Here is a 14,236-nt window from a genome sequence, read left to right on the forward strand (position 1 = left end):
ACAATACTTTTCCCTGTACCCCAAACATGTGACAATAATAAATCAAATCAAAGACTAATTGATCACGTACATTCCTGGGTCTGTTTCTTGAAGCAGTCAAGAAGTGTTAAGTGTGGAAAAAGCAATGAAAAGGACAGGAAAGGGTCAGGGCTGGCAGCGGAAGCGATGGAAGTAGCAGCGCTGTTCCAGCGAGTGTACATGTATTCAGTGCTGGGGCTCCTGGTCGGGGTTTGCACAGCTCCAGTTATTACTCAGCGAAGCTTATCTCTCCAGATTCACGTCACGGGGGCCGCCTTCTCTCCTCAGGAAGTACCTTTGAACAGAACCTTCAAAACTCTCAAATGATGTGAACTGTTCGAAGTTGGGACCCGGACCGTGAGGCTGCTCTCATGGGGTTGTTAGGCTTTAGCCCTAACATTACATTCTAGCGACAACACTTTTCCGACTTCAGCTACAGTGCTAGCTAAGTCTGGAAACCCGAATAACAAAACAATTAGCGGCGCAGGCCATTTCAGAAACTGGCTTTCTCTGGTGTACTTTTCTAAATCAGATTCTTTTTTTTAAAAAAACAAGTATTATTAAGAGTTAGAATCAGACTGGAAGAAAAAACTGCCAAAGATAACAAAAACTACCTTTAAATATGGAGAAGACTGAAACCAGGTCTAATAATAAGAGCTGCTGTGGTAAGTAGTTTGGCGATACATCATTTTACAATTGAACTTTAAATTCATATTTGAGGATATTTAATATATGCAACTAACATACATCAATAATAGATATGCTTTACTGGGCTGCCCTTTATTTTCAATTGACTAACCTGAAACATGTACTTTTCTCATCTTTTTCAATGACAGCTTCTTTTGTTGGATACTTCAAGACTACCGGCTTTCTCATTTACCTTTGCCATGGGCTATCAACTTGGGTAAGCTCGGCTGCTGAAGACTGCAGTTTTCTGTATTTCTATTTGCCTGCCATTATGTGAAAATTGGTTAGTTAGGTAAGGATTCCTCAGCTGGTGGCTTTGTCACAGCATCGAACTGGCTTGACGGTTTCCCCTGTTCAGTGCTTCCAGTGAAATGCTAATGGTCCTTCTGGGAGAGGTGAACAGAGGCACCCTCGCCAACACAATTGGGATGCAGCCAGACAAATGTCACCCGAGTGACATCTTTTCGCAAATAAAGAGCTAAATTGTGAAACAGATGAGATCCACACGTCTGAAACATTCAGAAACTGAACAGGATAAATTCGGGATGAACGAGATAAATATCAGCTTGGCCCCAAAGCCGGCGAGAGATGAATAAGGTCATTGGGGGTTCCTGGACAAAATTCATTAGACCACCATAAGCCATCTGTCCATCAAATCTGCTGTTCTTGTGCAACTCCATGAAATATGTAAGATGAATTTAAAATGGTGTAGGTTAGGTGGATTGGCCATGCTAAATTGCCCCTTAGCGGCAGGGGGGCTTAGCAGAGTGAATACATGGGGTTATGGGGATAAGGCCTGGGTGGGATTGTTGTTGGGACAGACTCGATGAACCTCCCTGTGCACTGTAGGGAATCTATGATTCTATGAAATATGGCACTGAATTGTCTACTTAATCACAGTCCAGAGCTAGCAGTTGAGATGAAAAGCTGCAACAGGAGAGGCTTCATAGGTGAGGGCATATTCAACACTGAAATGCTAACTGTTACCTTGACTGAAAACTATGTTGGTGTATTGTGTTCCAATCTTATTTCCAAAGAACTTTACTGCAAACAGTAAATTTCAACCAACATTTTAAATACCCTAAAACAGAAAAATGGAACATATTTTACTTCCTTTATTTTAATCTTAATGATTCAATGAGCGTTTAATAGCCAGAATATTAGCTTGGCTCACTCTTGCCTCTGAATCAGTAGGCTGTTGCTTAAACAAGCAGTCTAGGGTTTGAGTTAATATTCCAAGCTGGCTCTTCGGGGCAGGACTGAGGAATAGCAGATCTGTCGTTTGGGTGAGGAGCTAAATGGAGGCCTGTCTGCCTAATCAGGTGAATGTAAAAGATCCCACGGCACAATTCAAATAAGCGCAGGGTTCCTGGCCAATATTCCTTCCTCAACCAACATCTCTAAGCTTTATTTAGAACATTTCAGTGCAAAGACTGGTTGCTGCATTTGCATAGAGAACAACAGTGGCTGTCACTTCAAAAGTAATTAATTGGCTGCAGTACTTTGGGAAGTCCTAAGAACATTGAAGTCCTTATAAGATGCAATGTCTTATTTTTTTGCTACCTCTATTGGAGAATTGACATATTGTAACCTAACTCCACATGCAGGCCCAAAAGGCAAGGGACAGGAAGGATTTTATAGTGGGAACAGACATGCTCGAGACACTCTCAGTGCATTGTTTTTTGCCTATGCTTCAAAATGCTTCATTTTCTCCATTGTCATTACTTTTTTGGACTCCCTTCTCTACCTTTTACTTTGGAGAATTTTGCGATCTGTTTTATTCTAGTTTCTTTTTGAAAGCTTATTCTTTACTTTGCTTGTACTACCCACCCCACACTTTTCTGCACTGTACTATTTCTGTTTTTTTAGCTGTGTTTTTGCAATTACTAGTTTGTCTCAATTCTTGTGGCTGTGTTTCACATCTAATTCCTTTTCTTGTTCCTCTCCAGTCTTGTAACTGGGATGGATTAGTCTTTTTATGTAATAAGCACACCATACAGAATGCAACAAGCCATACTGAGTAAGAATTAAACTTTTAATTCTAATTGTAATAATTTGTGCTCCTCAGTTCCTGCCCTCCAAAAAAGACCATCTAGTGGGTGTTTATACAAACTGTATTCTTATCTGCGCAAGAATCTGCACACACTGTGTTACAACTGGGCTCTGAATCAATATTTCGCAATTGCAAATGCTTGTCAGTAATATGTTTCTGTGGTATAAAAGAATAAAGCAGACCATTTGATGGCTAAAAATGCTATAATATAACATAACACGGTCTGCTTTGGTGGCTCCCATTGTCTTGCCTGTCTATCCTGTGGACCTCTTCTCCAAGGTCTAATAGTTCAGCTCAAATTTCTAGTACAATGCAGCGGAATATTTACCATTAATAGGGAGAGGCAGTGGTGCAGTGGTATTCTCAGTGCAGTAGAAAACAAGCGTAATGCTCTGTGGACCCGGGTTGAATCTGATTTAAACTTAATTTAAAAAACCTAGAATTGAAAGCCTAATGAAACCATTGTCAATTGTTGGAAAAACCCTTTATGGAAGGAAATCTGGGCAGCATGGTGGCACAGTGGTGAGCACTTCTGCCTCACAGCGCCAGGGACCCAGGTTCGATTCCCAGCTTGGGTTAATGTCGGTGTGGAGTTTGCACGTTCTCCCCGTGTCTGCGTGCGTTTCCTCCGGGTCCTCCAGAGTCCAAAAAAACTTGCTGGTTAGGTGCATTCGCCATGCTAAATTCTCCCTCAGTGTACCCGAACAGGCACTGGAGTATGGCAACTAGTGGATTTTCATAGTAACTTTATGTAAGCCTACTTGTGACATTAATAAATAAACTTTAAATCTGCCGTCCTTACTTGGTCTGGGCTACATGTGACTCTAGACCCACCGCAATATGGTTGGCTGTTAAATACCCTCTGAAATAGCCTAGCAAGCCACTTAGTTGTATTCAACTGCTACAAAAGAAACAAAAATGATTGAAACCAGACTACGTGGCAACAAACCAAGACACACATTACCATTCCTTTATTGTCGCTGGGTCAACATTCTTGAATCCCCTCCCTAACAGCTGGAGCACCGCAGGGTGCAACTGTTCTAGAAGGCAGCTTACCATCACCTTCCCAAGGGCAACAAGAGATGGGCAATAAATGCTGGCCTAGCCAGCAACACCCACATCCCATGATTGAATTTAAAAAAAAAATTATGTTGCATGCCTTGAGTGAGGCATAACTTCTGGAAACAGACATGACTAGCCTACACTGCTGGAAGGAGTAAATCAAGGTAAAGTTGCCATAATCTGAGATGACCACAGGCTTCTTTCCCCTTTGAGGGAAGATTTAACCTGAGGATCACCACACCTCAGGCAAGGGGCAGGTTGAGAAGGTGGACCTTCATGAATAACCCCAGCCAGTACTGGAATTGAACCCGCGCTGTTGATATCATTCTGCATCACAAACCAGCTGTCTAGCCAAACTGAACTAAATCAATCCTCATGTCAGCAGCAATCAAATCCTGTTGAAAATCTGTATTTTAATATAATGATGCCCTGTATAAGATTATCCAGATCAGATATTTTGTTTATACTTCATAAATATAATCACTACACAATAAAATAATAGCATACAAAATAGTTATCCCATTTGTGTCAAAGTTCAACTATTCAAATGTTTTGTATATAATTCTATTTTAAAAACAATAAACTTTCTTGGCACAGTATAACAGGAGGTGGTGGGTAGCACACTACAGGAATTACATTATTATTTGAATATAGGAGGTGTTTGATATATTCAAGCGGTAATGTAACAGTGACGTATTGAGTTGAGAAAAATAACTTGAAATCTACTTGAATTAAACAAAATATTCAACGTATTTGAAACACATGAGCAGCAGTCCCACATTAGTCCCACTGTAGGGATTCGATGGATTACATTCATATGAAAGTTTCAGAATTAGTCTTGTTGACAATCCAGAGTTATTCAGAACACTGCAGACACATTGAAACAGCCTGCAATCATAGCTTTCAGGTTCCCATATACCCAGCTCAGAGTTGGATGAGGCAAGAAAAACTTTCATTTGCATATTGCACTTTCAGGTTCTGACGATGTCACTAATGCTTCACAGTCAATTAGTTGCTTTTGAAATGTAGCCATTGTTGTTTTGTAGGCAAACATGGCAATCAATTTGTACACAGCAGGGTCCCAGAAACATCAGGAAGATTAATGATCCATTTGGCAATGTTGGCTGAGGGATGAATTCTCTAATCTTGAGATATTTTATATTTATCTAAACCAGGCTTTCCCAAACTAGTGACCTCCCAAGAGCATCAAGGAACTCCAAGCATTCTGTTAATGTTGACACCTCTTTTTTTGCTTTGAAATTGGTACAAACACAGAAGTCAAATGTAAACCAGTGTTTTGTAGCTATATCTATGTTTGTATTAGAATTGGGAGGATGAACACAATCACAAATACATTTGTCAGCCACCCACACATGGCCCGTTAACATTAAGCCCTGGAAATAATATCCACTTTAGAAGTGGGCAATCTGGTAATAATTAGAAGTTCTCTTATTAAATAAATACATAAATCTTAGCTTTTGTCATTTTTACTGGGAGAAATGAGGAAAGCAGTTCTCATTACAGACACACACAGACTCACCTTGCTCCCTCACACACACAGACTCACCTCGCACCCTCATACACTCTCACCTCGCTCCCTCATACACTCTCACATTCACATGCTCACACCATACACACTCACCCCCATTCCACCACCCCCCTGACGTACAAACTCATCCCCTCTCTCACACACAAATGCCTTTCTGAGGCCCAAAACTCCCTGCTCTCTCCCATGTATTCTCCAAATACAAACGCTCCCTACCTCCCCCAACACACACACTCCCCATCTACTCTCTCAGCCGTGACTCTCCAAAGCCTAACCCGCTCCCCTCTCCCACATACACTCACACCCCATTCTCTCATCCAGGTCTCAGAGAGACCTGAACTCTCTCACACAGCTCTATCTTGGCCCCTCGTTGCTCCTCGCCAGCTCCATTTTCAGAATCAATTTAAGTTGATGGCAGGGGGCTTTTCTAGTAGTAACAGCAAGGTGAAATAAATCAAATGGGCTGATCAGAGAAGGCTTCCTGGATCACTGGATGCAATCAGCTCCAAGATTGGCTTATTTCATTGCTGTAATTATTCTCGAAATAGCTCAGTTGCTCCTTTTGAACGAGCATTTGCTGGTTACATGGTAGCTGCCTGTTGTGCATAGCAGGGATCTGTGGACCTCAGCTTGGGAACCCCTGACCTAAACAATTAGATGGAGCCTGACTTTAGGCTATCATTGGAAAGGCAGCACTTCCCACTATGCAGCAGTCCCTCAGTACTGCACTGAAGTTCCAGGCTATGGACTGAATGGATCTTGAACTCACAACCTTATTCCCTAAAGATGACTTTATTACCATTATAGCTGGGGTATTGAAAGTGCTTCTGAGCATCACACCTTCGGAAGGATATATTGGCCTCAGAAGGAGTGCAGTGTAGATTTATGAGAATGATACCTGAACACCAAGGAGTAAATCCTGAAGAAAGATAACACAAATTTGAGATGTATATGTAATATAAATCCATATATCTTACCCCACCAACTTTGCCTCATATCATTCGATATATTTGGTTAACAGTAACTTATTAATCTTAGATTTAAAATTAACAACTGAACCATCGTCAATTACCATTGCAGAAAAGAGTTCCAAGCTTCTCCCGCCCTTTTACATGTGGAGGTGTTTCCTATATCCACTCCTGAAAAGAGCTGGCTCCAATTGTAGACTATGTTCCCAAGCTCTAGACTTCCCAACCAGCTGAAATAGTTTCCCTCTATCCATTTCATCAGTACTCCTTATTACCTTAAAAGATTAATCAAATCCTCTTTTTCAGGAGTGGAGATAGGAAACACCTCCACATGTAAAAGGGCAGGAGAAGTTTGGAACTCTTTTCTGCAATGGTAATTGACGATGGTTCAATTGTTAATTTTAAATCTAAGATCAATAGGTTACTGTTAACCAAATATATCGAATGATATGAGGCAAAGTTGGTGGGGTAAGATATATGGATTTATATTACATAGAACATAGAAATAGAACATAGAAAAACTACAGCACAAACAGGCTCTTCGGCCCACAAGTTGCGCCGATCATATTCCTATGTACTGGGATTACCTATAATCCACAATCCTATTAAGTCCCATGTACTCATCCAGAGCTCTCTTAAAAGACCCTACTGAATTTGCCTCCACCACCATTGATGGCAGCCGATTCCACTCACCTACCACCCTCTGAGTGAAAAACTTACCCCTGACACCTCCTCTGTACCTACTCCCCAGCACCTTAAACATGTGTCCTCTCATAGCAACCATTCCAGCCCTGGGAAAAAGCCTCTGAGAATCCACCTGATCTACACCTCTCAACGTCTTATACGCCTCTATCAAGTCACCTCTCATCCTTCGTCTCTCTAAGGAGAAAGGACCAAGCTCCCTCAACCTATCTACTTAAGGCATGCCACCCAATGGCATGTAAATCTCCTCTGCACCCTTTCAATAGCTTCCACATTCCTCCTGTAATGAGGCGACCAGAACTGAGCACAGTACCCCAAGAGGGGTCTGACCAGGGTCTTATAAAGCTGCAGCATTATCTCCCGACTCCTAAACTCAATCCCTCGATTGATGAAGACCAGTACACCATACATCTTCTTAACCACATCTGCTACCTGCGAGGCTGATTTAAGAGTCCAATTTATGGATCAACCACTGTCTCACTGAAAGTTGGAACAACCTCAGAAGGCTGAATAGTCTGTTTCTGTGTACCTGTTGTGCTACTTAGCAGAAATATTGTACATGCCAACAGTGGGAAAATATACTCTGGACCTCCGTTGGAATAATATCCAGTGGTTATCCAGTGGTTTTGGGAGTCAAACATTTATGTTTGCCTCACGTGACACTCTCCCCTTTAAGGAGGCATTTGGAAAACCATCTCCTGTGATGAGTCTCTGCGTCTATGAGACCATGGTACCATGATTTAGCATTTGATTTCATTTCATTGCATGCCAATGCGTAATGGAAGGCAGGCTTGGCAGTAGTAGAACATACTGGTCACATGCAGGATATCATGCATGGACTATTAGAACACTTTGTGAATCTGACAAAGATATTTTCTGATGCCAGGAGGAGTGAATAAAGAAGTCGGCTGGACTGTGATTAAGACCAAGGCATTTGGTCTGAGACCATTTAGCTAAAGTACAAGTTATTTAGAAACATAGGGTTGATCTTGGCTGCCACTGGGATTCTCTGGCCCCGCCAAACTGAATGGAGATTTGGCTGAGCATCAAGTTCTCTGCTCTCACTGGCAGTAGTGGTTGGGCACGAACAGTCAGAGCATTCAGAGCATAGAAATGTCAAAACAAAGTGACCGTACAAAGGAGGTCATCCAGCCCATCATATCCATGAAAGAGCTACCTTACCTCATCCCATTTTCTAGCTCTTGATCTGTAGCCCTTTAGGTGACAACACTTCAAATGCATATTTAAGAATGTTAAAATACAACAAGGATTCCTTCCTCTGCCACCTTATCAGACAATGAAATCCACACCCTCACAACCTTCTGGGTGACAATCATTTCCCTCAAACTCTAACTTCTGCTGATTACTATGCACTAAGTCCCTTGGTTATTGACCTTTGCTAAGGGAAATAGGATTTTTAAAATCTATTCTGCCTCAGGCCTTTATAATTTTATATGCCTCAATTAATTCTCCCCTCAATTTCCTCTGTCACCAGTGGTTGGAGGTAAGCTTACCATTGGAAACAATTGTAATTAATTATACCATGCTGCTTTCTCCATTAGAGGGTTGCCATTTGAAGCTTCATTAAAGGCTTTTTTTATCCCATGAATACATAAGAACATAAGAAATAGGAGCAGGAGTAGGCCATCTAGCCCTTCGAGCCTGCCCCGCCATTCAATAAGATCATGGCTGATCTGTCGTGGCTCAGTTCCACTTTCCCGCCCTCTCCCCATAACCCTTAATCCCCTCTCTTATCAAGAACCCATCAACCCGCTTCTTAAAAATATTTAGCGAGGCAGCCTCCACCACTTCAACGGGCAGAGAATTCCAGAGATTCACCACCCTTTGAGTGAAGAAGTTCCTCCTCAACTCCGTTCTAAACCGCCTCCCCTTTATCTTGAGGCTGTGCCCCCTAGTCCTACTGTCTTTTTTGAGCGGGAAGAGTCTCTCCACCTCTATCCTATCCATCCCATTCATCATCTTATACGTCTCAACGAGATCTCCCCTCATTCTTCTAAACTCTAACCAGTACAAGCCTAGTTTATTCAGCCTCTCCTCATAGCTCAATCCCCTCAACTCCGGTATCAGCCTAGTAAACCTCCTCTGCACTCCCTCCAGGGCCAAAATATCCTTGCGCAGGTGCGGCGCCCAAAACTGCACACAGTACTCCAGCTGCGGCCTCACCAATGCCCTATACAGCTGCAGCAAGACCTCCCTACTTTTATATTCAATCCCCCTCGCTATGAAGGCCAGCATCCCATTCGCCTTCCTGACCACCTGCTGCACCTGCAAGCTGGGTTTTTGCGACTCATGCACAAGGACCCCGAGGTCCCTCTGCACCGTCGCCTGCTGCAGTTTTTCGCCACGTAAGTAATAGTCCTTCCTACCATTCTTCCTACCAAAGTGGACCACCTCACATTTGCCAACATTAAATTCCATTTGCCATTTCCTGGCCCATTCGCCCAGCCTATCTAGATCCTTCTGCAGACTCTCCACACCCTCCGCACAATTTGCCTTTCCCCCAATCTTGGTGTCATCAGCAAATTTCGACACCCTGCACTCGGTTCCCTCCTCCAGATCATCTATATAAATGGTAAATAGCTGAGGCCCCAGCACCGACCCCTGGGGCACCCCACTAGTCACCAACCGCCAATCCGAATAGCACCCATTGACCCCCACTCTCTGCCTCCTATTTGACAACCAATCCTCTATCCACGCTAACACCCTACCCCCAACTCCATGTCCCCTGACCTTCTGCAATAACCTCTTGTGAGGTACCTTGTCAAACGCCTTCTGAAAATCCAGAAAGACCACATCCACCGGCTCTCCTCTATCCACTGCCCTAGACACATCCTCATAGAACTCCAGTAAATTTGTCAGACTCGACTTCCCTTTAATGAAACCGTGTTGTGTCTGCCCTAATTGCAGTTAAACCACCACAGATAAAACTGATACATATTTTTAAAAATGAGCTTCCTGCTCCTCCAATTCTCCGAAAATTAAAATGAAGGTGAACTGCTTTTAGCAGACAGGAGGTGCATTGCATTGCTTCATTCCTTATCAGACCGAGTTTTCATTCTAATTTGAGTTTGGGAAGGGACATGCCTTCCATTGTACCAGGTCAACTACCTGCCCTAGCTTTCTTCCGTAATGTCTAGTCAGTAACAGCAATAGCTGGTTTACCTTGCCATTTGAACACGTACCTTGACAGGAGAGTGTTTCAAAATTGTTTTGATTGAGAGTGCATCAAACTAATTAATATTCCAACAAATTTTATTTTTAAGAAATAATTTTATTTAAAGAAACTTGAAGACCTTTAGCATGAACCTGGATGAATGAACATTTATTAAAATTGCACTTTTAATTTTTGACTAATGCTAAATGAACTTTGTGTTGCAGGGAGATCGGATGTGGCACTTTGCTGTGTCAGTCTTCTTGGTGGAGTTATATGGCAACAGTCTGCTTCTGACAGCTGTCTATGGACTGGTCGTGGCAGGATCTGTCCTATTGCTGGGAGCTATCATTGGTGACTGGGTGGACAGAACTCCCAGGCTTAAAGGTATGGATTAGTCCACTGTGCCTTTACCTCTGCAGAACGTCTGTGTTAAATATACAGCTTTAAATATACAGCTTTTTAAAAAAATCCAATTTCTTTATTGTTTTGGGGCTAAATTTACAAAATGTAGAATAATATGGATAATTTTATGTAACACTGCAGTACTGAGTTATGGGACTTTCGAAACAGGAGTAGGTTATTCAGTCCACCGAATTTGATCTAACTTTCAATAGTGTGACTGGGCTGTACTTCAATTCTACTTAAGCAACACTGCTTATATCCTTGATATCCTCATCTAGCGAGAATCTTGCAAGGTCAGGCATGTCTATTTCAATGGATACACTAGCTACAGCCTTTAGGAGAAATGCATTCTAGATTTCCACAACATTGTGAAAAATAACTTCCACAATTCAGTCCTAAATGACTTCAGTCCAAATTTATGCCCCTTGTTTTGGATTACTCCACCAGAGAAAATTATTTCTTTGTCATTATCTGAATGAATCATTGTCATTTAAAAATTACCATTGTCTTTTTATCATTATCATTTTAAAAACCTCAATTGTTGAAACTCAAGGAACACGAGCCAAGGTTATGAAGTCTGTCCTGAGAATTTAACAGATAAACTCTGGTTTCATTCTGGGGTGAGGCTTTCCTGGTGATTGATGCTCAACTCAGAACCCAGTGGGGGGAATCTTTCCAAAAAATTTGCTTCTGGCGAGAAAACAAATGTGTTTCCCCCTCCCCCTCCCCTGCCCCACAGTCGGAGCCGTCACCAGCATCTCCTGCTCTTCATCCGCAACCAAATCTGAATGAAACCCTCCCCTCTCCCATGAGGATCTCACCGGACCTTCCCCTTGGCACAAGTTGGCAGGGCCAGGTTTGCCACAGGCATGGTACCAACCTGGCAGTGCCACCTTTTGCTGAGGGGTAGTGTCAGGGGGGCATTATGCTGGCATCCGTTGAATATCCGGTGAGGTAGGAAGTTCTGAAGAACTTACTCACTAATGTATTAAAATGAGCTTCCAGGGGTCCCAAGGCATGTTTCACGCAACTCTGCCGGCGAGGGGGCTGGAAGGTCGTAACTTGGAATCTGGCCAGAGTGAATCACACTTTCCGAGTCTCTCTGGATTTTGAGCTTGCATTGCCATTTCTGTAGACGGAGACCAGACATGGGCCGGAATTCTCCAACCTCACCCGAATTTGGGATTCTTCAGTCCCACTGCTATGAATGGAGATTTGACTGAGTGTCAAATTCTCCATCCTCACTGGCAGTGTTGGCATCGAGATCAGAGAATTCTGACCATGATCTGAGCAAGGCTTCTTTCAGCTGAAGCATAACTTTTCACTTTCATTTTCTGCCCTTAAGATAAAGATCCACATTCCATTAGCCTTTCCATTTACATTTTATCCAAGGAATTTTAGATTTCGGATATTTATGTCCACAACCACCCATGTGTCTTTCACTCCTCTGCAGTTCCTAGGGGGTTATTTTTGTCAAAGAGTGAACAAAGTTGCTAGGTGAATGCTGTGCTAATAAAATAAGCATAGAATCATAGAATCCCAACAGTGTACAAGGAAACCGTTTGGCTCATTGATTCTGAAAGAGCATCTGAACCACAAATCTGAAGGTTTAGCAGTCAAGTGCTGACTAGAGAAAATTTTGTCAGTGTACATGGGCTCCAAGTACTCAATGCCACTGAGGATGAGGCACACTCTGCTGGCGTTCAGCAACATGTTTATAGGTTGCTGAAAGGCTGAGGGACAGGCATGCAGGTTTTCAGGCGGCACCAGAGGTCCTGGCGGAGGAGGTCTAAAGGAGGAGGGAGATGTCCTTGAGCCACATTGTAGAAAGACACCAATTCACCCACATCACTTCTGTCTCTCTCACTCTCTCTGTCTCCCTATCTCCTACACCAACTAGTGCTGCTCTGCCTGGTCTGCTATCTTTGCCCATACCAGATCCAGACCCTTAAGATACCCATGACCATACATTCTCCATGTACTGGTGACTCCCATAAGGTTGAGTAGCACAGTACATACTCTTTTTAGGTGAAGTCATCAGAGAATTTTTGGATTAAATATTGCTTGATTTGTTGGTGAGATCTTGACAAAGTCTCCCAAAATGTCTGACAATATGCTTCAGAGAGCCTCTTCACATCTTCAGCAGCAATGAAAATAAAACAGTGAGTATTCCTTTAGGTAGTACCTGAAATTCACATCAGCATCTTGTTTGTTCCCAAACAGCTGATCCATGTTAGAGATTGGTGTTAAAATAAGCACGAGCCAACTAAATGTTGTTCAGCTTATTTAATAAGTGTTAGGAGGCTTTTTATGAGCTTGTAGGTGGACATTTCTTTCAACTCCTTTGCTGAGATGGTGTCTTGTGCTGAACATGAGCTAATCTGGCATTTCAGCTGAAACCTCCATCTTGGTCACCTTGAAGACCTTTAGCCCCTGGCCATTGGTGTTGGCCATTCTCCCTCAGTGTACCCGAACAGGGCTGGAGTGTGGCAACTAGGGGATTTTCACAATAACTCTCTCTTAGTCTCTCAGCTTTAAAGAAACATTCTAGGTTGTCTTTCTCAGATTCAAACTAGATGACCTCACTTTATCAAAAATTCCATATCAAAGGGATGAATTTTTAATATTTATTTACGATTTGTAATTCACGGGATTTGCCATGATTGTCTACTATACACGTAATTATATTAAATTTATATTTCCAAAATTTTTAAATATATTATTATAAAAGGGGATTGTCCAGAATGCTTGATTATGGCATTTGAAACAAATGTTCTAGTATGTAAGTCTCTATGGAATCTTCACATTAATCCAGGAATATTTGACAGGAAGGTTCACACCCATCAAGAAAAGGATGGAATTAGTAATACAAATATCTGGCTTTATGACAATTTATAGCTTGCTGTATGACACTAAACAAAGAGATGTGAAAGAAGGACAGGGATTTGTGTTTTCATCCAGTACAAATGCTGGCAAGTTGTATCTAGTAGAGGAAGCAGTGGTGCTGGCACATACAAGGGAAGCTCAGAGGTTAAACATGTCAATGTGTAATCTGTTTTTTGCTCTCTGGGGCTGCATTATTGGCACAGACTTTCTGTCACTTTTTTTAGGCATTTATGATACTAATTTGTCTTTTTGCAACTTTCACAGAATCCCTATAGTGCAGAAAGAGGCCATTCAGTTCATCGGGTCTGCACTAACAACAGTCCCACGCTGGCCCTATCCTTGTAACCCCATGTAATTCTCCTAACAATAAGGGGCAATCCCACCCAAACCTGTTCCCCTAACCCCAAGTATTTATACCACTAATCTCCACATTTTGGGACACTAAGGGACAATTTATCATGGCCAATCCACCTAACCTGCACATCTTTGGAGTGTGGGAGGAAACCGGAGCTCTTGGAGGAAACCCATGCAGACATGGGGAGAATGTGCAAACTGCACACAGACAGTCACTGAGGTCGGAATTGAACCCGGGTCCCTAGAACTGTGAGGTAGCAGTGCTAACCATTGTGGCACTGTGCTACCCAGGAAATATTTTCTCTCCTCCATCTAAATTACTTCTTTTATCTTTGCCTCAGATTTTGTTTGTGTCTCCTCAATTCATTCTTTTTCTCCTTTTT

The 14,236-nt window shown here is 42.4% G+C and overlaps 1 protein-coding gene across 1 annotated transcript in view; it reads left to right on the forward strand.

Annotated features, from left to right (window-relative positions):
• The first annotated feature begins 210 nt into the window (after positions 1-210).
• slc40a1 (solute carrier family 40 member 1) overlaps positions 211-14,236 on the forward strand; it is a 37,479-nt gene continuing 23,453 nt past the window's right edge. The window contains exons 1-3 of the mRNA XM_080198837.1: positions 211-683; positions 855-922; positions 10,436-10,595. Coding sequence (XP_080054963.1) covers positions 641-683; positions 855-922; positions 10,436-10,595 — 271 coding nt within the window. The 5' untranslated portion in view covers positions 211-640. The remainder of the gene's footprint in view (positions 684-854; positions 923-10,435; positions 10,596-14,236) is intronic.

Source organism: Carcharhinus amblyrhynchos, chromosome 11, assembly GCF_965287045.1.
Source record: "Carcharhinus amblyrhynchos chromosome 11, sCarAmb.v2.hapA, whole genome shotgun sequence".
Taxonomy (NCBI): Eukaryota; Metazoa; Chordata; class Chondrichthyes; order Carcharhiniformes; family Carcharhinidae; genus Carcharhinus; species Carcharhinus amblyrhynchos.